The sequence below is a fragment of the Patiria miniata genome, unplaced genomic scaffold (genome assembly GCF_015706575.1).
Source record: "Patiria miniata isolate m_02_andy unplaced genomic scaffold, ASM1570657v1 HiC_scaffold_6, whole genome shotgun sequence".
NCBI lineage: Eukaryota > Metazoa > Echinodermata > Asteroidea > Valvatida > Asterinidae > Patiria > Patiria miniata.
Genome location: NW_024037073.1, coordinates 17,751,163 through 17,774,074, shown reverse-complemented (window position 1 = coordinate 17,774,074; position 22,912 = coordinate 17,751,163). Strand labels below are relative to the sequence as shown.

Below are 22,912 nucleotides of genomic sequence, written 5' to 3'. Positions count from 1 at the left end.
AGACTTATACTGCATTGTGTATGGTGAGGAAACAGCGCAATGAAAAAGAAAATATTGGAAGCATTGAAATGTGCAGAAAAGAATAACGCGTTCCAAAATTGCAGCCAAATTTGCGTCATAGACGCTTCCTTTACTAAATGACTCAAAAAGGTATTTGAAAGTTACAAAATGGCCTCCAACTTGATTTCTGAAGAAATCTTGTTGCAGGAAGTGTAAAGTACCTCGCACATGGGTGTACAAACTGTGGGTTTATATGATAATGGATAAAATAAAGGATTGCTGGAAAAAAACAAAAGAAATACAAAAGTATATATGTCCAATAATATACTTGAGAGCAAGTCTACATTTTTTAGGTTTCGCAAAGGCAAAGCCGTGTGAATTAATTGCTTGATGTATAATTGCCCTAACAAGTAGTCTTGATTTAGTTTTTTTCTCTTTATGAATGTATTTCTTTTATACATGTACATACATGTACCAGAAATTTACCTGAAGGAGATTTTGGTTTTTCTCCCATTATGTTAGGAAGGTGAGGAATGGTGCTTGTAAAATAGCTCAAAGCAGTTTTCTTCCATACAAAACTTCTCCATAGCAAGCATTACAGCCAATGAAACCCCCCCCCCCCCCCCCCCAATACTTCTTTTTCAAAAAAAACGATCAAAAAATCTTCCCGGTTCCTCCATTGTGCATTATAGGCAGAGTTAAGAAGCATTTTCTCTTAATATATACATTTTGTCTTAATATCTATATATTTAACAATTTACAAAAAAGAAATATGGGCATCAAAATAAATCAGTTTTTGTTTTGTTCATATTTACAAAAAGTCATTTTGGCATTATGTTTTCTTTAAATATTCCTCGGAACGCCTCGATTTGACAAGATTGTTTCTTCATAGCATCGGTACTGTTACGACACAGCTCCGTCAAAAGGAAAAGTGCCACATGCAAGGCTTGAACCATCAGTTTGGAAAGGGCTAGGTGGCATACATGTACATCATTAATGGACCATGCATTGGGTGTGCGGATCACAAGAGAACACATTCGTCATGTAACAAATGGCTCCAACACATTATGGGCATTGAAGCTATAGTCCATCATTTGCAGCTATCCAAAAAGTAACTGACGTAATTATTGTTGAAAAACATACTTGGTTGAAAGATAGTAAGGGGACTAAACTCCCTGTGAATTTATTCTTTCTGGCAAGCTGTCATTTTGAAGAAATCAACGAAAAAAGGCCTTTCCCACGGTGCGTCTTAAGGCGAAATTTCCGTTAGTAGTTCGTTTTTTTATTCGGCGAAGGGCCTGCAAGCTTTTGCAATCGGCTCAGTCAGAATGTCTCAGACGCTGAATTCAAGCCCAATTTAAAACATGATTCAGCAACTTTTGATTTGAAATCGAGATCCTAGAATGCTGTTATTCTCGGAATATACAGCCGAAACTGAGCTGAAATTTCATCAGGTTAGTTGTTCAGCACCCTTCTTTAGATTTTGAGCACTTTTGTTGCTTCAAACGAACAAAATGCAGAAATTACAATTGATGGACTATACCTTTAACGGGTAAATGAAGTACATGAAATTTAGCAACGTACATGTTTATGAAGTTCCACTGATGTCCTATCACTGCCTGTTTCCAAAACGTTATATCCAACAAATTACACGGCCAAGTGTACGTTTTCGCTGAAAATGTAAGGCAGGAGTGAATAGGACGTTTCACATCTCGCATTCCCATGTTAAAATTTTCATGTGTCCGAAGTTCTATCGAACACGGGTTGGAAAGGCATAATGATGACACTTACACCTGGTCCGTACACGGATTTTCCATAGATTTTGGATTTACTACCTGCCCCTCGACCCTGGTACCAATCAGGAATGTCACCTGTGTAGGAGTGCTGGAACCCTGTTGAAGCTGTGTTGGCTTCTTGATAGTGGTTCCCAATATCTCCCCACATTGGAACCTGGGTCCAATCCATACATTTTGGATAGTGTGAAAGGCCCCAAGATAACAAGCCTTAGATAACAGTGAAATTAGCCTTAAATACCCACGCTTACAGACGGTAAGATCAACACATGCAGTGGAAGATCACGAAGGTAGAACTGTTCCCTCCGGACGACACATTTTCGTAGCTAATCAGGATCGTCGAGCGCACGTTGAGCCACAGGCTTCAATCCTGCGATAATTTCTTCTTTGAGATTGCGCCGTGAGGAACATCTCTTAAATCAGCTGCACCGAGGAGGGAACACATCTGTGATACAAGTGCCCCTGGTCGGAGAGAGGGTCTCTCTTCAAAGGATGCGTCGCCTTGACAACCAGTTCATGTCAGGAGAAACAAGTCCTCTCACACAGCACAGTAAATTTCAGCACTTGTGATTGTTTTTTTTTGTTGTCCCTTTTGTCCGAGTTCTCACCCTAGACCCGATTAAAGAGATAGACGATGAATTCGTAGGTGCACATCATGATGGCCGTGTTCGGGATCTGCCTCACGAGATGCGTGGTGAGTCCACCGTACATTCCCCGGTAGCCCTCTTCCCTGGCGACCGTGACCAGTGTCTGGAAGAACGAACGGTACTTCTTGCCTTCCTCTCGCAATCTTGTCCGAGCAACCTCTGCAAAAGACGAACAAAAAGATTACAAATAATTTCCATCAAATTTTGTACAAATTTTAGTTTTGGGGGGATCCTTGGAACTAAAAATAAAGCATTTGAAATCACGCTCATGGTTTTACGAGGCGATTTCGCTTTTCACCAACACAATTGGTGTGGAATGAAGAACCAACCAAAATGAATGTATATTTCAACACCACCATCTCTTAGTGGCATCTGCTAGAACCACATTAAGTGCATTCTACGCTTCTATTCACCATTTATGAGAACGCAGTATCTGTCAAACAAATGGTAATAAAAACTTGTCTTCAAAATGGTGTCGCAAATGTTGTCAAATTGGAAGGTAAGGGGTACAAGCTGATGATAATAATAATAATAATGTGGTGCTTATATAGCACTTTATACCAAAGGTCTCAAAGGGCTTCACAATTATTACCCCTGTTCATCAGGGCCCAATTTCACGGCGCTGCTTAACAGTTAGCACAAAAGTTGTGTTTAGCATAGCAGAAAAATTTGCTAACCTTAAGCACTATTTCACGGCGCGTGTGTGCTAACGGTCGCGCATGCATGGAGATTTCTATTGTTACGTCACTAAGTTAAGCAAATTTTTCCTCCGAAGTAAGCGTACCTTTTGCTGTGCTTATGCTTACGGTCTCCATGAAATAGACGGAGGCTCTGTTAGCAAAACATTGTGTGCTTAGCAGCGCCGTGAAATTGGGCCCAGGCCTTTGAAACCAATTTTCTGCAGCAGCTCCAGATCAGCGATCTGGTCTCTACCTTCACAGGTACCCATTTATACCACTGGGTGGTGAGAGCCAATTGTAGTAAAGTGTCTTGCCCAAGAACACCATGTTCTGGGTGCGTAACTTGACTCTAACTTACCGTGTGGGTAGGCCAGCGTGGCAGCTATCGTCTTGGACGTGGCCGCGGCACCCATGAACATGACAAAGTCCAGCTTCCTTCGCTGTTCCGACACGTCGCCGTGTTGCTCTGTCAGCAAGGCCTTGATGTGCTCGTACAGGACAAAATGGATGGCCGTCTCCGAGATCCCCATGTAGGAAGCGGAGATGCCGCGGTAGAACCCCCTCAGGCCCTCCTTGCGATGGACGTACTGGGCGCAGCGGAACATGTTGGCGTGCTTCTTGCCGTTGCTGTAATTAGTTGTCAGAACAAAGTAAAGTTGTTTACCTAGCAGTCACTAGCCAAATTGACCTGTCCTGGTAGAATCGCGTCAACGCAACTTGTGAAATATTGTCCAATTACATGATATACAAATAGATGCGGAACGCGAAAAATCTGAGACAAACAAAACTTGGTGTACAAAAACTCCATAGGGTTGTCTAAGGAGCGTGGCTAACTCGCAAACGGCGATAGGTCAATTGTCACCGAGTGCACATTTCTTCAAACTGATGCTCAACTGATTAATGCTTAGCACATGAATTTGCTTAACACTTTTGCTGTAGCAGCTCCACAAATGTGCCTTCGGTTTAGTGCTGGAATTGCAACAGTGGGTATGAGTTTTTGAGCCCAGAAAGGTTCCCTAACTATAACAGTAACTTCTGCATTTACGATGAGCGTATTTTACAACTTAGCAAGGAATTTTGGCTTGTGCGCATGCATACATTCCGTAACTAAGGATTTGTGTTTGCAAGGTTAATGCAGATTTTTTAGTTTTCTTTTGCTTGCACGATAAGCACAGTGTCGTGATTGTAAGAACAAAATTTCTGTGATCGGCAGTGACTGGAAATTGGGCCCTGGCCACTCAAAGGTTTATGGCTTCAGACTAGCGCCCCTTCAACAGTGACACAGATTAATTGAAACCACCAACTTAGGGCTTGATGGCTTAGCTAGCAGAATGGTTAACTGACACACAAGTAAGTATATAAGCCAACTCCCTCGGCACTGCAAATTCATTGCATTTGTGAGTGTTATATAAATAGTCTGAACTTTGACATTCACTGAATTCTCACATTTCAATTCGGCTTGGCAGTTTTTTAGCCTTGGCTAGAAAAAGTGGGACTGAGAAAGTCACTCCCTCCCTGCCCCCCCCCCCCCCCAATGTCTCGGGGGATTGTTAAGTTGTACATATGGACGATCACTTGATGTTGTTACTTACACATGTTCCAGTTGGAGCCTGGTTTTGACCAGCCATATGGGGTTCGTGAGCGTGCACGCTGTGAAACCTGCAACAGAGAAAGGTACGGAAACTGCCCATTAGCACAACCACTTTGCCAGACAGGATAACACAAGACTTTAGAGTCAAAGTAATTGTTCATTCAAACAAATAACAAGGATGTTATTTAGAACGACACAAGTCACACAAGTTTTGTTCAGTTCAGTCAGGAGGGGGACATCTTTAGCTTTGCTTCACTGATGTGATCTCTGCAGTTAAGACAATTCAATTTCTTTATAGATGTTACATGAGAGTAGCTTTTCCAAATGACTTGAAGATGTCATCAAGCGATCTTCAATAACTTTCTTTTATAACTTGCTTATTTTACAATTTTAACTGTTCTGAATATACCTTTACACAGGAGGCCTGAAGAATGTACCGCTCTGTCATCAATGAGGAATATATTCTTTAAGCAGGCGGTGCAATTTGTTTCTTGGATTTTTTTTGGGGGGGGGGGGGGGGGAAAGAAGAGGGAGGGAATGATGAGTGTCCCTTACCTGCAAAGCCTGCTGACAACAAGTGTACTAGCGATGACTCAGGCTCTATTCTGTCATTTAGGAAGCTCTTTGTTTGTGCGTAAGCGCCAAAATAGATTGCCCTGCAAAGAGAATGCATACAGCAGAATGTTGAGATGTGCTACAGCTGCAGCTTGTTGTTGGAAATGATGGATTGCACTGAATTCACTGTACAACAAATTCATTACATTTATAAATAATAATAATAATAATAACTAATTCTTTTATAGCGCCAAATCCGTCCAAATTGACACTCAAGGCGCTTCACAGAGATAAAAATAAACCAGTTAAAATTGAAAAACAAACTAAAAATTATACAAAGAAAAACCTTTAAAATAACTAGGTGAACATGAACAAACAATTGTCTTATACAGGCAGGTTAAAAGGAACAGACACAGTAAAGCGAGACGACCATGATAAAGAGACTTAGAAAAGACTTACACAAACAGTGGGAAACGCACACCAAACGGACAGATAACAGAATAACCATGCAATTAAAGGATACGCAGAGACTAGTTCTAAGTCTTAGCTCAGGGCATCCAAATTCCTGTGACAAATTGGCATTTAAGGCTTTTTAGTAGCCCTCAGTCCTTCATTGCAATATTTTTTTTTTTTTTTATCTGCAAATATTTAACAGTGAAGATGTTTTTTGGGGGGCATAATCTTACCTTGACGGTGCAACACCGATGAGATTTGGGCCTAGACCTCTGAACAGTGCAGCGGGACCTTCACGCTCAACGATATACCTAAGAAAGGAAGCAACGATAGGATTATCATTATGTTCAGTTGTATATCAACTTCAACTTGGATCATCTTTATTCAATTCATTACGGCCATCTTTGAAAAATTCAACAAATTTAACAATTCTAAACTCTTGTCAACAATCATTAACCCTAACTTTACCAACTCCATCCAAATTCAATCCCCCCCCTCCCCATTTTGTGGGATTTTAGCAGAAAAGCCATGTGTTCCAAGTCCATTAAAATTTACCAGCACCATGGTTGATTTTAACGCACTTGGTCTGTTCTTCTTCCAAGTTTTGCGCATTATGTGAATCAGAGTGAGTGATGGATTGACATGGTCTTCTACTTAGTAAAACTAAGTAGGGAGTTAGGGTTCAACAATTTGATGGGAACATTCGGGTAATTTCAAGTGCAAGGTTTAAATGATCTGCGTACTAAGACTACTTCAAGTTTGAAGACCATTACAAAACAAAAACCTGTGCGATGTATTACGTAATATTGTTCCCATAATCTTTTTTTCTCCGCTATCACACGGTGTAAACAAAGTGCAAACTTTTCTTTTTCACGTCATGCTGGATGTGGGACAAAAACCATTGTTTGAAATGTTTTCGACAGGCAGCGACAACAAATTTCATTGAATTAGTTTCAGCCTACTTGATTCATTCAACCATTGAAACATTTGTTCATCAGATTGGTCAAGTCGTCTCAAACTGTTTTGAAATGTACCTGTAATTACTTTCGTTCCTTTTTGTTACGAGAAAATGTCAACACCTTTTTGCTTACCTTAGGCATCTGATAACTCCCAGGGACTGCCTGCTGTAACCTTTGACCTCAGTGACCCCTCCTGTAGTGGACAAACCCGCGTTCACGTTGGGAATATACACTTTGCGTAGTGATGTGTTGGACGACTGTAATCTCGTTTTGACGACCTCAAGTGGACATGTTAAAATTGCACCGACTGTACCTCCGGCTCTGTAAATAGAAAAAAAATTAAATTAAATAAATAAAAAATAAAATTATCCTCTATTATCCAACAAAGCACTCCACTTTCCTGCTTAAACCAAAAAAAAAAAACCACCCAGAGTTGGCCACTGTCAGAACTTGTTTGATCCAGCACGGTACAATGTAAAGAGTGTTTTTACAGCTTTGTTATTTTTGCGATGGAATTTTTGTCGGGATATTTTTTTTTTCAACCAAAAAAGTCTGTAGAAGGGGGAAACAATGGGAAACAATTTCCGGCTCAGTCCCAATTAGAAGATGCTAGACTAATTGAAACAACACTTTGCATCTTTCTTTATAACTAATTCAGAGCCGACAAAAAAATGACATATTTTATCACCTCTTTTCTAATCTCAAATAAAAATCCCGCCATTTTCAAGAGGAACAAATCTCTTCTATAGCTGCAGTACACGAGTACTAGTTCAACTCCCATTTATACCCTAATTTGGTACTTTGAACCATGTTTAACCATGCGGCAATGTCATGCACAAATTATTCCAGTCAAACCCTCATATTGAGGTGACGCAATACAGAATTATTAGAAATATGACGGAAAAAAATTCCCCCTTCGACCATTGACTAAAAAAATACAAAGGGAATAATGGAGCACGCGGATTGAGCCACAAAGCACCAACAGAATACTTTGAACCATGTTTAACCATGCGGCAATGTCATGCACAAAATATTCCAGTCAAACCCTCATATTGAGGTGACGCAATACAGAATTATTAGAAATACGACAGGAAAAAAATTCCCCCTTCGACCATTGACTAATAAAATACAATGGGAATAATGGTGCACGCGGATTGAGCCACAAAGCACCAACAGAACACCAATCCTTGGAAAATCCTTGGGAAATAACCCACATACTTCAGTGGAAAGGAACTGCTGAACCATGTAGCCACTGTGGGAGACCAGGGAGTGAGTAATAAATACTAAATAAAATAACAGATACATGTAGTTACAACTGCAATTGTTTTTCTACATAACAACAAATACCGAAACAAATCGGCATGGAGTAGCCAAATGAATATTCATCAAGTACAAAAATATGGAAAGCCTTGGTTTTGTTTTGTTTGATCTCATTTGACCTCTCCCTTCCCACATTGAGTTAATGCAAACTGCAACACTCTTGTTCAAACTGGTTTGGACTGCTCATAATGCACAACACTGATTCATAAACAGTAAAGGGGTTTACAACTGCTTACTTGTACATTTACAAATTGTCAGTGACTGCCCTCATAACTATTCATCAAGTGAAAGATGAAGGAAAAGAAAATACTTAAGAATGTTTTTCTTTATCCCAGTTGCCCTTCACTAACACAGAGTTAATGCCTACTGCAACACTCTAGTTCAAACTAGTTTGGACTGCCCAAGCATGCAATACATAGTCAAGGATAGTTACAACTGCCTGCTTCTACATGTGATATGGATCAAAGACCAAAACAAATTGTCTGTGAGTGCCCTCATAAATATATTCATCAAGTGAAAGCTGAAAAAAATACTTTAGAACGTTTTTCTTTATCCCATTTGCCCTTCAAGTACACAAAGTTAATGCAAACTACAACACTCTAGTTCAAACTGGTTTGAACTGTTGCCCAGGCACACAGTAAATTGTTGATCACTTCTTGCTCGTTCGAAGGCACGTGTTTTTAGAAAATAAGAGGTAGGCCTACAGGTTATTATGTGAATTTACTACACTTTTACCTCTTTACTGTGCACGAGTATCTGCCTTTTCAGAATGATTAAAAAAATTCCTTTTCCAAATTTGGTAAAAAACAACTTCATAAAGTCATCGACATCTCCTGACTTTATCAGCAGTTAACATCATCTGCACACAAATGTGACAATGAACACATAATCTTTGGACCCAAGTTCTTTGCGCAGTCCAGTCAAAGCCAACCACAAATTGTTTGCCATGCCATTCACCTTCCGGGTGCTCCGACCCACTTCTACTTCAAAGGGTAATGACAACGCACCATGAAACCATCGAGTGGTTTGACCCGAGCGATAGGAAGGCAATCTGTCTCGCTCCCACGTTCAAACCCTGATCCACTCACTAACATTTCAACGAAAATTGATAATTAAAGGGAAGATACAACATTTGCAAACATCACAAAACGAAATGATCAAATTATCACAAAATACCATACTGGATTGTTAGGGAATGACAGTCTACAGCATCCTGTAAAATCATGGCTCCTGGTGTGTTGACATTTTCAAGAAAAATGGTATTTTTCCAAAGCTGGTCGGCCGACCAGCGTTGGAGAAAACTGGCTTTTTTGAAAAAAAACTGCTCCTACTTTTTCATAATTAGTTATTCCGCGTTTTCTTCGCAATTGATTACACAACTGTGAAGGGGTACAAGCCTGCTAGACTGATTCTCTGACCTTACAATTCCCCAAAGTCCATAAATTCTCCATTTCATCTTAAATGGGGTCAGGGAACCAGACTACAGGAACATGAATGGTTTTCTTGGTTTTTCCAGCATCTACAAGCCCAAAACGTGAAACAAGTCATTTTAACAATATTTGCTTTAACATACTAATCCTCCAAATCGATTCATTTCTGAAAAGTGCAGCAAAAGCAAATGTTGTACTTTCCCTTTAATTTCGCAGAAAGAAAAAAAACTCATCAAGACAGTGACTCACTGAAGTTGAAGTTATTTTTCATACATAAATCAATTCTTAAAGGTTTCTGAGCTGGCTTATCTTTGTTTTATGACTTCACCAAAGTTTGTGCTATCACTTATCAGCAAGGCATTTTTCAAAACCCTCCCCAACCCGAGAGACGAACAAAAAAATTGGAAACTGATGTATCTAGAATTTACCTCAGAGTAACTCACTGTAATGATGAATCACAACAATCGGCATGGATGTATATCACAGTATACATTCTTTGGAATTCATGCGCATATTTATTTGTCATACGAAGAAATATGTACACACGTATCGTATTCCTACATCATAACATGGGCAAAGTAAAAAATTGCTGCTGGGCATATTGATTCAAATTCCTCTCGGCTCTGGTGGCAACTTCAGAGAAACTGATGAGCCAGCATAGTTCACCATATTATATCATGCTGAGCAATATACTGTGTAATCTCCGGTGAATTTCTGCATGCACAGATGTATGCACCATTGAAAATCCCACCCCTACGTTCCATCCATTCATCTGATAGGCATCAGCTGCTTTATATGTTAATGAGGGCAGTCAATTGTTTCGCAAGTTTTACTCTCTGATAACAAACAGCAGGCTGGATCTCCCATTCTGATATGTATGGCGAAATTGCACTCAGGAAAAAAAAAAAAAACACGTAGGAAGTGGCCTGGATATCCTGTGCATTGTTCAGTGCACACAAGATAGCTAAGACCAAAAGAATTGAGTCTAATGAAGATGGCAACAACAACTTTAGTTGACCAATAGGAAATTATATTGGCCAACAAAGAAACTAAGAAAGAGAAAGTTCCCAACATTTCACAAGAGTGGCACAAAATGTCTAAAAATCCAGGCGCTTGTGAACATGAACAAGCCCTGCCCCATTCCTTTACATGAACAAAAATCCACTTTCAAATCAAACTAAACCTTATCAGTCCTGGATCTTCCAATTTCAATATGATTTTGCACACCCCCTAGGGAGTTAGGGGCGACTCAAACACTGGTCCTCCTCTGTATTGGAAGCCACACATTATAGGTGATACTCGTTTTGAGGAAATCAAATTGGGACTTTTTATTCACTTGATATTCACAAAGAGCATGGAGATGATATTCACTATGGAAGATATATTATTCCTAGCCAATGTAATCGTTAAGGTCAAAGGTACATGACCCATGAGCTCAAGTTAATAAACAGTTTCTTGTGTCTTAGTTTAACCATGTGGCACCCAATAATAAATAACTTGGTTTATTATGTAACTATGTGGCACCATATAAGGAGGAAGGTTCAGTATTCGAGGCAAGACTGCGGGGAAACTTTGGGATAAACTGATGATGAAGCAAACAAACGGCGACACGAAAACAAAGCCAAGGTGGCAATCGCCGCAAACACCCCTGCAATGCACCGTGAATGCACAAAAACGCATTCATTTGCATGGCATATCCATCCCTTGGAAAAATGATCACACCTGTATTTTCTACACACACACACAAAATTAAAATTGTAATTGTCCACGTCTTTATACTGCAACCTCACAAAAGCAAGTTTGCAATTGGAAACAAATGTTGCACGGTGATGCCACTTCCGCGGTTGTGTACAAAGTCTATGGACAGTCCCAAAAAAAAGAAGTATTTCTTAACAAAATTGGAAATGTTTCTCAGTCCCAGATTCATGTGTTATCATCATTTTTGCAATGCATGACCTTCCTTGAGATGATATATGAAGAAAAAAGTGGCGTCAGGTTGCAACATTTTTTCCTGCAATTGTTTTGCCAAATTTTGCTTCACGTTCAATATATTCTGAATTATGGAAGTTAAGCGTACTGCAGGTTTTACCTGCATGATACATCTCTCTACAACTTACAAGCGCAGGTAACGCTTGCAGCGCCCACTCGTTGTCACACACAAATTGAAGGTGAGCGTGTAGAAATAGGACCGCCTAGCTTTAGGGGTTCGACAATATGTTTGACTTGTTTGACAAGTGAACATGTGAAGTGAAGAGTTTATTTAGGCCTGTGCTTGGGATAAAACAATCAATGTTTACAATCATGACTATCATTATCAACAATGTGGTTTACAAGTTCAGCAAGTGAGCAACATTTAATTCAAGGGTAAACAATGCAAGATGGACCATGCTTAATTGTTGAGCAGGTTTAATATTTGATTGAATACCTTGAAATGCACCTCACTTGTTTTTTGGCAGTGCCTCCCTGGAACTTGAGGTTACGTAATTCATGGCGTTTTGACGACACCCCCATGCAAATGCAATGCAATGTTGATACTGACCAGGGAGGGAGGGCTCCCCCAGCGCGGGTGTGCAGCCGAGCCCAATTTAACATTACATAAAATTTATGCAACTTTACTCTCACATTACACTGTCATGGTTGCAAGAATGGAAGAATTACTCACCCTCCTGCAATAACATGGGTCATATGAGCTGAAACCACTTGATTGTGCATCTTGTTGTCTTGAACTCCAGCAGTTGGACGAGAAATTGCCATACGTATCCATTCCTTTACATCTAAGAAATATTCGCTAACCGCCACTCTCTCGCGTGTACTGTTTATTGTGTACACATTTTCGCTAGATTTACGGAATCCCATAGAGTTTGCTATCACGCGTGTACCACATGCTGAAAACATTACACACAGCCTTCCGCTGGAGGCTGATTGGCCAGACGTTTGACCCCAAAGTTCATGGACGATCATTCACGTGAAGCAACACAATTGATTGGTTGGTATTTTTAGCTCTTATTGAAATCGCATGATTACACTGCTGAGAAATAACATGAATATGCATCAAATATATGAATAAATCATTACAGGAGAAACCGCGGTCTTTTCTGGGTATGGAGTGCGTAAGCGAACAAAATATACTGAGCTAGAACATCGGACTTGGTACTATGACTTTGTATAATATATATGTACCCTTTTTATTAGGTATTCCATTCGAGACATTTTAGGTTCTTTAGAATATCATTGGTGAATTAATAATAAAATAATAATTAATAATTAACACTTATATAGCGCCCGGAATCCCCGGATCCATAATATGCTCTTAGGCGCTGTACACATTAAAAAGATTTAAAAAAATTACAGCATAAATATGTTTAAAAAGGTGAACATGTAGATCAATACATACAATTACATTACAAGTCCAGTGAGGAAAAATTAGCCATTAAAAAAACATACTTTTTCTTTTTAGCATTTAGCCATTTAAAAACCGGTTTTGTGTGTGTGTGTGTGTTTGTTTGTTTTTTCTTATCTAAGAATTTCTTAGGGCAGCTCAAAAACTATGCCTGATAGCCGCTTTCGGCGACTTGGTTACCTCGTTGGCCAGTGGCACACCCAGGGTTTTTTGGGGGGAGGGGCTCAAATTTGTTTTTTCAAAAAATGTTGCCACACATTTTTTGCTGCAGAATTTTTTTTTTTCTTCGGGGGTGGACTATTTTGACGTTGGTGACACCACTTACACCCCTATTATACTTCTCGAAAATAGGCCATATATATCACCAAGGTAAAATCGTGGGACTAAAAAAAAAGATAAAAAAAGAAATACAAAAGAAATTGACAACCTCTTGGGGGGGGGGGGCTCAAGCCCCCCGAGTCCCCCCCCCCCCCGGTGCGCCACTGTCGTTGCCTATTTTGCGTCTTATCTTCTTGCACTTTAATGGGAAAAGCAAATTCATAACAGTGTTGAATACGGGAAACAGATACATAAAAAGTTGAACAGGCATCCCAATTTCCAAAATATCCATATTTATTTATGTCCCCATCACAAAACTTTGTGACGGAAATGCAGATGTCGCAAAGAATTGTGGGTAGCTCACTTGTCATTATCAATGTGCTGGCATCCAATCTGCACAGGTCATCGAGTTAACAAAATCTGCCCAAAGAGTGCTCAAACAAATTGAAAGATAGCGCCCGGCTGAGCCGAGGGCGTGCCGGTCCAGTCTACCGTAAAATTAATTCGATTGGAAAAATTGAACACCTTATTTTGCAAATTTCGCCCGCTGTCACCTGGTTGATCGCGGCTAATTATTCAAGGACCAATGACCTGCAACCTCGTCTCCAGGGTGTTGAACAGTACGCGCCCATCACTACCTGCTCTCTCTTACTATTGGAAACTAGGTTGGAAATAAAGTGAGCACTGGGGACGAGGTTGCAATGACCTGCTTCCGGCTGGGCTAGCTATCTCATCTCAGACTTAAATTGGACGTGTGGCGTCATCGTTATTGCTTTAATTCTTACACATCATTAAACTTTGGACATAAAAATGAGGCGTAATTAGGGTGCTAATATTTTCCAAAAGAATAGGAGGATTATCTGATCGATATGGGTCAAGGAGGGGGGGGGGGATACGGGCTAGGCTAAAGAGCGTCACTGACAAAGCTCTTAACTTCTGAGAAAGGGACAAAGGGCATATCCATATCCTCCACCACCAGTTACACCATTAGCTGGGATTATCAGAGGATTATGACAGGATTATTCATTATTATAGCTTAAACCATGGCAACTACGGCGAGTGTTACTGTAAAGTCTAGACACCGACTTAGCCCTTGAATCAAAGTAGTGTGCAAATTAGTCCTTATCGATCGATACCAAAGGTTTCACAAACTTGAAAGACATCATCACGTACTCACTGACTTGTACTTTATTTGGTTCGGTCGATTAGTTGATATTTGTCTGTTTGTTAGAGTGTTTGTTTAAAATCAAGATTATGTCCTGTGTTCTTAAAATGTAGTTTCTCCTAATGAAATTTTGTATGTTTTGTCTTAATTAACGGAAATAAAACTCCGATTTTGGGCGTCTGCAACCCAACTCTGAAATTTAAAAGTGGCGCACCAAAAAATTGAACCGCGCCGCCCTTTTTGGCCTTAGAGCCGAATTATCGGGCAGCCTAATTTGATGCCTTTTGGAAAGAAATAATTCAATAACTAAACATCGATGAATTTTTCTGTATGATGTCTCATTCAAACGTAACGGGGAATGGACACATCTTAATGCCAATTCCTGCTTTTGCCTCAGTATTTAAATAAATTGTCATATTAAAATTTATGCAGTAGTTTGAGATGAGGCCTGGATTTTATTGATAACTAGATTCAGAGTCAGACGCGCATTATAATTCGACAGAGGGCGCTATTGCATTTAATTGGTTTCGGATGTCGCGGTCACATCAGGTGGGATCTTTGCACTTTCGCAGTCGGAGTGAGGTACTTTCTTTTCGTGTTTTGCCAAAACTCCTAACACTATAATACACATGGAATACTGCTGTTTGCAGTGCGACCGGGTGCATGTTTTTGTCCTCTTTAATATTGATTCGTAAACAAATCGGAAGTTTGGGTGCACCCCTCCAAGTCCAACTTGTCCAACTCCAAGACACTCAACTGGGCTAGGGCTAGGCCTAGGCCCCCTGTTTTGTGTTAGTGTTACCTCTTTGTTGGCCTACCTTGACAAGGTAGTGTTATGGGCCTACTGTAATTTGCAGTATTTGTTGCGATTGTGAGGTTTAATACTAATAGGGCCCCCATTCCTGTAATTTAAAGAAAGTGCTGGCACTGTTGTGACTTTACTAAAGTTTTTGGGTTGACTCGCTCAACTACCATTTGACTACATCATACATTATTACGTAAAATATGTAACTAATTTGAGATGTTGAAGACCATCAGGAGACAGGAATGTTGTAGAAAAAGGAAAGGTACAACTATAGAATGCAGGGCCACTTTACTCTACATCCGCGCCTCCGTACGGCTGCGTGGAGGCGTGGAACCGCAGTCGACCTACCTCTGAAAATCCATCGTGGAGTCGTGGAGCCGCAGAAAATTGCGCCCTCTATCGGTGCGCGTCTCTGCGACTCCGCGACTCCTCGCCTCCACCACTGAGAGACAGTGCCCCGTCGCCCTCCCCCCCCTTCCTAATTGGCCCGCCCAATTAAAGTGACTCTGCGACTCCGCGACTCCGCGCCTCCGCGACTCCAGACAGTGCCCCGTCGCCCTCCCCCCCCCCTTCCTAATTGGCCCGCCCAATTAAAGTGACTCTGCGACTCCCCGACTCCGCGCCTCCGCGACTCCAGACAGTGCCCCGTCGCCCTCCCCCCCCCTTCCTAATTGGCCCGCCCATTTAAAATGGATATGGATGCTTCGTTCTCAAAAAGATTCCGCCGAGAATTGCACCCTCTATCGGTACGCGTCTCTGCGACTCCGCGACTCCGCGCCTCCGCCACTCCAGTGCCCCGCGTCTCCGCGATTCTGCGACTCCAAGACTCCGCGCCTCCGCCGCTCCAGACAGTGCCCCCAACACATTTACAAGCACGCCCTCCCTTCCGATCCTTCATGAGAAGCTTTGAAGACAAGTGCAGTGCATTCCTTCGCTGTACTTAGCACTTTTTTGCAGGTTTGCATATCTATTACTCCTATTCCATCCACGCCTCCAGGCAAAATAAAAAACCTTGCTTCGGCGTGGCCCTGCATTCTATAGTTGCTCCAAAGGAAAAGATATTGATATTTTTTAAGGAGCTTCAGTGTTAAGGTGTTCAGTTAAAATGATGACAAAGTAATGCAACCTGGTACACCATAAATACACACTACTGCCAATGACTGCAGCATTGTCCAACAAGACTTGAATTCAGATCATACCAGACCACAGTCAGACATAGTGCACAGACTGCTAGTCTGTAGTGACTTCTGCTTCTGCGTCTGCTTCAATACTGCGTAAACACCCTCTGGAAACACGCAGGCGTGCTGCTGGTAGCGCGAGAATCTAGTTGAGAGGGGGAGTGTGGTTCTAAGAGGTCCTTAACATCCACAGTTAATAACTCTGATTTGATTTGATCTGGCTTGAATGGTTTCCTGTGTGTGTGGAGAGTGGAACGGAAAGGTTCCACTCTGGCATTGTACATAGATTGAGGAAGTATTTGTAGTAGTCAATTTAGGTGTGCAGCCCCTAGTTGACCTGGTAGATGTTTTGGGTAGTTTGCAGCTACACTTTTGTACCATATTCCAACAAGTACTAATGGGTCGCCTCGCCATACCAGCGCAAAAGATCTTGCGTCCGGTCCAATGATCGAGACACAGCACATACATGTACATCCAACTTGCAACCAAGAAAAATTGTCTGAAGTATTCCTTCATGCCAAGAACAGTCATTGGTTGCAGTGCTGTGCCACAATCCATAACAGCAATAGAAGATCAAATTAGGTTTTTGCCCTTCACCGACGTATAAACACTGTATACTCAGTGTGTTACCTCCCGAGTGAAAGTTGGGGAAAAAACACGTTGGTGAAGGGCAAAACCTAATCTGATTTTACCTCACCCCGACGCAAAATTCCATCTTATGAATAGCAATAGAAGACAAAGACAAGTTCAAAGCAGCCGCCAACAAGCACTACAACAAGTAACCAATCAACCAACAACAACCGAGAAATTGCACCTCCCTACTCGATTTGCTCCTGTCAGGGGCGTTGAGTAGTATTCTACCAGAACCATGCTATTTATGGCCTAGGCTTGTATAGGAAAGTTAACCTACTAACTACCCGGCGTTCTTACAGAGCTGATCAGGCCAGTTTTTTCAACACGTCTGTGACACTGGCAATTCCTTATAGTTCCTGGTTAGTTGACACTTTTGTTGTCTCTAAGTATTTACTGAAAATGAATACCTTGTATGTGCTTGTTTTCTCCAGAAGCTTAACCAACAGCTTGCCTGACATGATGTGATGACGACACAAGCTAGTAGTTGCCGTAGCAGCATGAGATACCCCTTCAGGAAGAAGCATGCCTTGGCCTTGTTTGCCATGCTGCTGTTCGTTTGTGCTCTTTGTAAGTGTCATCGATATCTTTAAGATAAAGATTTCCGGTAGCACCGTGTGGCAGATCTCTTTTAAGAGTTTGTGAGGTTCTGAAAAGAACTGGGGGGAAACTCAACGTTTCGGAGAGTATGCTCTGCCCGACCACATGGTGCTACCGTAAATCTGTATCATATTGTTACCTCCATGCAAACCCAGTATTAAAATGATCATTACTTTGACACAAAATCCATTAAAAGCCATTTACAGTTCACTCTGCTGTATTGCACTCTGAACCTCGCAACCGCAATGATTGTAACCCCAAAGTTTTAGGTTCGATGTCCCATCCAAGCAAACTGTATACAGGTTGTCCCACAAAAAACCTAACAGTCGAAATCCAATGTGAGTTTCGGATTATATTCAAATTACCTCTTAAAGTCAGATAACCAATCTACCATACAGACTTCATTTCATTCAAATCAATGCATTGGAACAAACACTATGCTTCGTCGAACTCAAGGGTTGAAAATCGTCTTGGGCCACTTTCCTTGAAAGTGAGAAACGGCAGTTAGAGAAGCACACAAAGGATTTATTTCCTTTGATCAAGGGTAACATGTGACGTATTGACCGGCTTCGATCTGTAAACTTGATAAATAAAACAAGTGGCCCAAGTGTTTGTTCAAGTCCCGTATTGTGATTGCTGTATCTTTTGAACAAAACAACCTAACAAATTTATTATTATACCTAGTGATTTATATCACACCCGACGCAAAATTCCATCTTATGATAATTTGATTTGGTTTCAACCTAATGAAACCAACTAAAAAGCATTTGGAAGACCAATTATCTTCTCAGCAAGACATTAGACATGATTTACAATACTACCCTAATTTTTCTGAAAACATGCCTGATTCGACTGTTTTTTTTGGTGAGAAAAATTGTTTTCACCCTTGCTCATGGACACTACTCGGTAATATACAGTTCTCTTAAAACTACATTTGGGGTGTCGGTCATTTTCCTGGTATTTTAGGGATGCTGCGGCAAGAAGAGGTGCTCAGTAAAGAACTGTCCACATCATCCGTACAGGAAGTACAAGTCAATCTGATGTATCCCGTGGGGGAGGGACAGTATAGAAAGGAACAGCAGCGCATCGTACTGGAACAGCAACAGCAGAGCTTTGGTTTGTACTGGCTAAATCAAAAAATAGATACTGTAATCAGTAATGACCATAACTTACTAGGATAACCCATAATAAGGTTGCGTCTGAATTCTTAGCCAATTTAGTTTTGGATGAAGGCATTCATTTTTTGCAAAGTTATTAACCCTAACTCCCTAGGCATTTGTGCCACGATGCAGCCTCAATCCTGCAAAATCCTCCAACTGCCTCCTGTAAAAATTGCATACAGCCTCAATCCTCCAAAATCATCCGTTATTTCTTGAATGTGGTTCTTGGAGGGGTGACCACTGCTTCAATCCTGCCAAATCCTCAGGCAATCACTGTCAATATGTTGAGGCAGAGCCAGTGACATCATGGAGCAGTGTGGGAGGATTTCAAGCCTAATCTAGGCCTACATTTATTCACGGCTGAGCATAAACAACGCAATGGTCTGCCTATGGCCTGGACACAGTGCATCCTCCAAAATTAGCCACACATTTTTTTTGCCACACAAGTGTAGCCTCAATCCTGCAAAATCCTTGGAAAGGTCAGGGTTAATCCTACTTTTGATTTTTGGCAATCTGTGAATCTGTTTTCGATTCAGTAACTTTATTCATGATTTGATTTTCTGTTCCTGTAAAATCAATTCATGACGGTGATGTCCCTTTTGGGCCAACACAACTACTTTTGTGCCTTAATAACATATAAGTTAAAATTTTCTCATAATTCTAATGATTTTTCCATATAAATTTTTTTTTTTTCGTCTTTTCCGCCAACTAGAACAAGATGTGGGTCCAGTTGAGACGAAAAGAGGCAACTACCGCAAAGTAGCCTCCAAGACCAGGGAGGCATCGGTGAAGGAACTGATCGTTCCTCCTCAGGACGAGCAGAAGCCATCGAAGAAGAAAAACAGCGTCAACAAAAAGGTTGAGAAACTTAAGAAGAAGAGGGCCAAGGCGAAGAAATTTCGGGAGGAGATAAGCGAGGTCCCGGAGCTCTCTCCCGTGGAGATGGAGGAATTTCAGGGGAGGATGAAGGAGTATTGCAACCCACCATGGGAGCCTGTCAATGGGGAGGAAGGTACAGGCCACTTTAAGGCTGACCCATGTGCCTGTTAACTTAACCCTAAAAGGGCCAGGTTATTTTGACCATCTCTCAGCCGGGGGGGGGGGGGGGGGGGGGGATTCTGCCCCTAAGATCTCGGCCATCGAGTGACGAAATATTTTGAAACTCGGTACCTGCATAGAGCAACTCATCATGAACATACCCACAAAATTTCATGACTATAGGTCAAAGGATTTTGGAATTATGGCTAATTAATAATACATATGTACGAATGGTAATTCTGCTTTGTGTACACGACGTATATGGGAAAATTCAGTTCTCACGGAAAATTTTCACTGCGCGTCAACCTGTTGTCCGATTTTTATGTTTGCGCAAGGCTCTTGGCTAAAAAGTCATGTTTACCAGACCTTATTGGATGTGATCCAAAAAAATGGGAACTCATTTGCTGTGCAACCTGTTGGTAGTGATTTCACTAGCACTCATTAGCATCTTTGATTGATTTTCAGGACAAGTCAATGAGGACTATGAACTCCATCATGTGCATGTAATTGCTCGTCACGGTGACCGCACACCTATGACCCAGTTCAACATCCCGGATATCACCGTGGATACGGACTTCAACTGCAACTTGGAGACGGCCCGAGAGAAGCTGCCATCCTCCACGCTCCTCTCGCGGTTTCTGGCTTCCATCATGGCCCAGGAGGAGGCGTTAGGGGGCTGGCCCCTGATGCCTTGGTTCCTACGCAAGCTTCCCATCGGTGGAGCAGCTCGTCGCTGCGGCATGGCCCAGCTAACCCCTACGGGCTGGCTGCAGCACATGAAGCTAGGGGAACGTTTGCGTCAGGCCTACACCAGCAAGTTAGTCCCGCACCGGGCCTACTTCCGCAATCCCAACATGACCCGCTTCAAGAGCACCATCAACTCCAGGACGCAGCAGAGTGCCTTTGCCTTCATGTTTGGCTTCCTGCCTCGGCTTGAGCTCCGGCACGGCGAGTGGCTGAAAGCCGCCGACAACTTCCTCTTCTGTCCCTCGAACTGGAACTGTTCCTGCCCGGCTTACTCGCGTCTGGAGAAGAGCAAGCAGCAGCTCTACTCGGCAGTGCAGAAGAACACGACAGAGGTCCAGCAGCTCCTGAGGTCAGTGGCAGTGCTTCTCATGAAGGAGCCCAAGACCAAGAGCCTTCCAGGAATCACAGGCCAGCAGGAGATGTACTCAGCTCTTATCTGCCACAAGAAGCCCTTACCCTGCAGCCCCTACGGCTGCGTCGCTCAGAAACACTTGGCCAAAATTGTAGCCTACACGGACCGCGTTGGGCGGGAGTTGCGGAGCAACGAGCATGGACCCCACCAGAAGCTGGCCCGCCTGAGCATGCACCCACTCCTGACCGAGATTGCCTTACGGATGAAAAAGATTAGCCACGGTGCCTCCAACTACCCCAAGTTTGCCTTTTACTCGGGCCACGATGTCACCATGACACCTCTCCTGGATGCTCTAGGGCTGGGAGAGTACCACTGGCCTCCTTACGCGTCCAATGTCATCTTTGAAATGTGGTCCAAAGCGGGCGAGTTCTTTTTCCGTGTGCTTTACAATGGCCAGGACAAAACGAGTTTGGTGCGCTTTTGCCGGAAAAACCTGAATGCGGATGGACTGTGCCCATTACGCTTCTTCTTGAAGTTTGTCAACAAGGATAACATGGGCTTCTTTCACGCAGACAGTTTTGAAAAAGCTTGCCAGTTGACATTCTAAAGTATTCTTTAACGTGCATTATTAGTAGTAAATATTGCTTCTACGAACTGTCACCTTAACAGAGCCAAATGCTGCCCTTTTTTCTTGATTCAGAGAGAAATTTATGCTTTATACTTGTCCAAAATTCACAATCAAACCCAAGCGGCAATATACTTATAAAATTTAATTTTTGTATTTTTTTTTGCAAATTGAAATTTGCAAATAATTAAGCAGCCTTAACAATATATGGAGTCAGTATTTTGAATGTTTATTGTTATGTGATATTTTTAGAGAGTTTATGTTAATGTATACAAGAAATGCTGTTTATTTTATTTAATACCAGTTAGCTTGCCATAGGATTATTGTAGGGAATGAAAGATTTAGAATCTTGATGCTCCTGTTTTAAATCAGATTCAGCCTGAGCAATGGTCAGTTATTAGGGACCGATTTCAAATTTTGCTTTTTAACTGAACGAGTTCACAACTCAGTAATTTTTGTATGCAATCATCAGGGTGTCATTTGAGTACAAAAGGAGCTGCATTCTTTCCTGTGTCATTTACTGCCAGTTGGCGGCGGGATAATTTTTGCCGAAAATTTCGATTTTTCGAAAAAGGCAAGATATAGCAGCCAACTTTTGATATACAGCCAAACGCTACAACTATTGATTCGCAAAAGTCATTTCAACAGTATTTGTACGATATTTCTTGCCGAAACCTCATATTTTTCAACACTCCGGGGTGTGCCCACGGAGCTTAAATTGTACCACAACAGGCTGAGCACAGCGGCCTAGTTCAAGTACAACACACAGTCCGCCTGCACAGACTTTCTTAGACTTTGTGTGCGTGTACGTACAAAACAAACGGGGGATTAGCATGTTTAAACTTCATCCGGAGGGCACTCGTGGCACGCTTGTCATTTGAACCCGTCAGCCATGCCTATGTATAGAAACAGCCTGACTGTGTAACTTACACGTCATCCGACACGAAGTAAGTGGAAAACCACTTAAAAAGAAATCTTGGGATCTTTCGGTGTAGTGATTAAAAGAATGTACATGTATTGTACATTGGGAGCCAGTTGGAGTTAGGGTATTATGGGCTTCGTGCGCCAACAAAAGGGGGCGCCGTTTTACCTAGCAACGACGTTCCATGGGCGGGACATTTAGCTAGTTGATGCGCAACGTTCCTTGTACTTTGTGTGTGATGCACGTACATTTGTACACCAGGGGATTTGTACTATGTACACGCAGTGGTACGGCCGCGCGTCGCAGCAAAATTGCAGTCGGGCAAGATGGCATTGGTCGGTCACCCCCAACTGTACTTTCTTTGCCGTTGAGGGGGCACTTGGGAACGGAGCGGATAGAGGGTGTCCCCCAAAAAGTTGTGCAAGCAGATATCCTTTTAATTTCTCAAAAACTTCTTAACATGAGTATCTCATCTTGATGGAGCATATTAATTATACTCTTGTACACAGTTAACTTAACTTACATCAGAGTGAAAAGGCCCATG

The 22,912-nt window shown here is 41.9% G+C and overlaps 2 protein-coding genes across 5 annotated transcripts; one reads left to right on the top strand and one right to left on the bottom strand.

Annotated features, from left to right (window-relative positions):
- Positions 1-2,380: 2,380 nt before the first annotated feature.
- LOC119742750 (solute carrier family 25 member 36-A-like) lies at positions 2,381-12,280 on the bottom strand. The gene is made up of 7 exons (XM_038218920.1): positions 12,091-12,280; positions 6,811-6,999; positions 5,953-6,030; positions 5,267-5,367; positions 4,713-4,779; positions 3,479-3,747; positions 2,381-2,599 (listed from the first exon to the last, which is right to left on the bottom strand). The coding sequence occupies exons 1-7, from the start codon at positions 12,180-12,182 to the stop codon at positions 2,403-2,405; spliced, it is 993 nt and encodes a 330-aa protein (XP_038074848.1). The 5' UTR covers positions 12,183-12,280; the 3' UTR covers positions 2,381-2,402.
- A 2,542-nt stretch (positions 12,281-14,822) lies between these two features.
- On the top strand, positions 14,823-21,947 carry LOC119743174 (2-phosphoxylose phosphatase 1-like). 4 transcript variants are annotated; one of them, XM_038219550.1, is made up of 5 exons: positions 14,823-14,893; positions 17,359-17,494; positions 18,491-18,640; positions 19,397-19,696; positions 20,188-21,947. In XM_038219550.1, the coding sequence occupies exons 2-5, from the start codon at positions 17,392-17,394 to the stop codon at positions 21,426-21,428; spliced, it is 1,794 nt and encodes a 597-aa protein (XP_038075478.1). In that variant the 5' UTR covers positions 14,823-14,893; positions 17,359-17,391; the 3' UTR covers positions 21,429-21,947. The 4 variants fall into 4 exon arrangements, with proteins under 4 accessions (XP_038075478.1, XP_038075480.1, XP_038075479.1 ...); XM_038219552.1 differs by lacking the exon at positions 14,823-14,893 and adding an exon at positions 14,901-15,138; XM_038219551.1 differs by lacking the exon at positions 14,823-14,893 and adding an exon at positions 16,385-16,470.
- Positions 21,948-22,912: the final 965 nt, after the last annotated feature.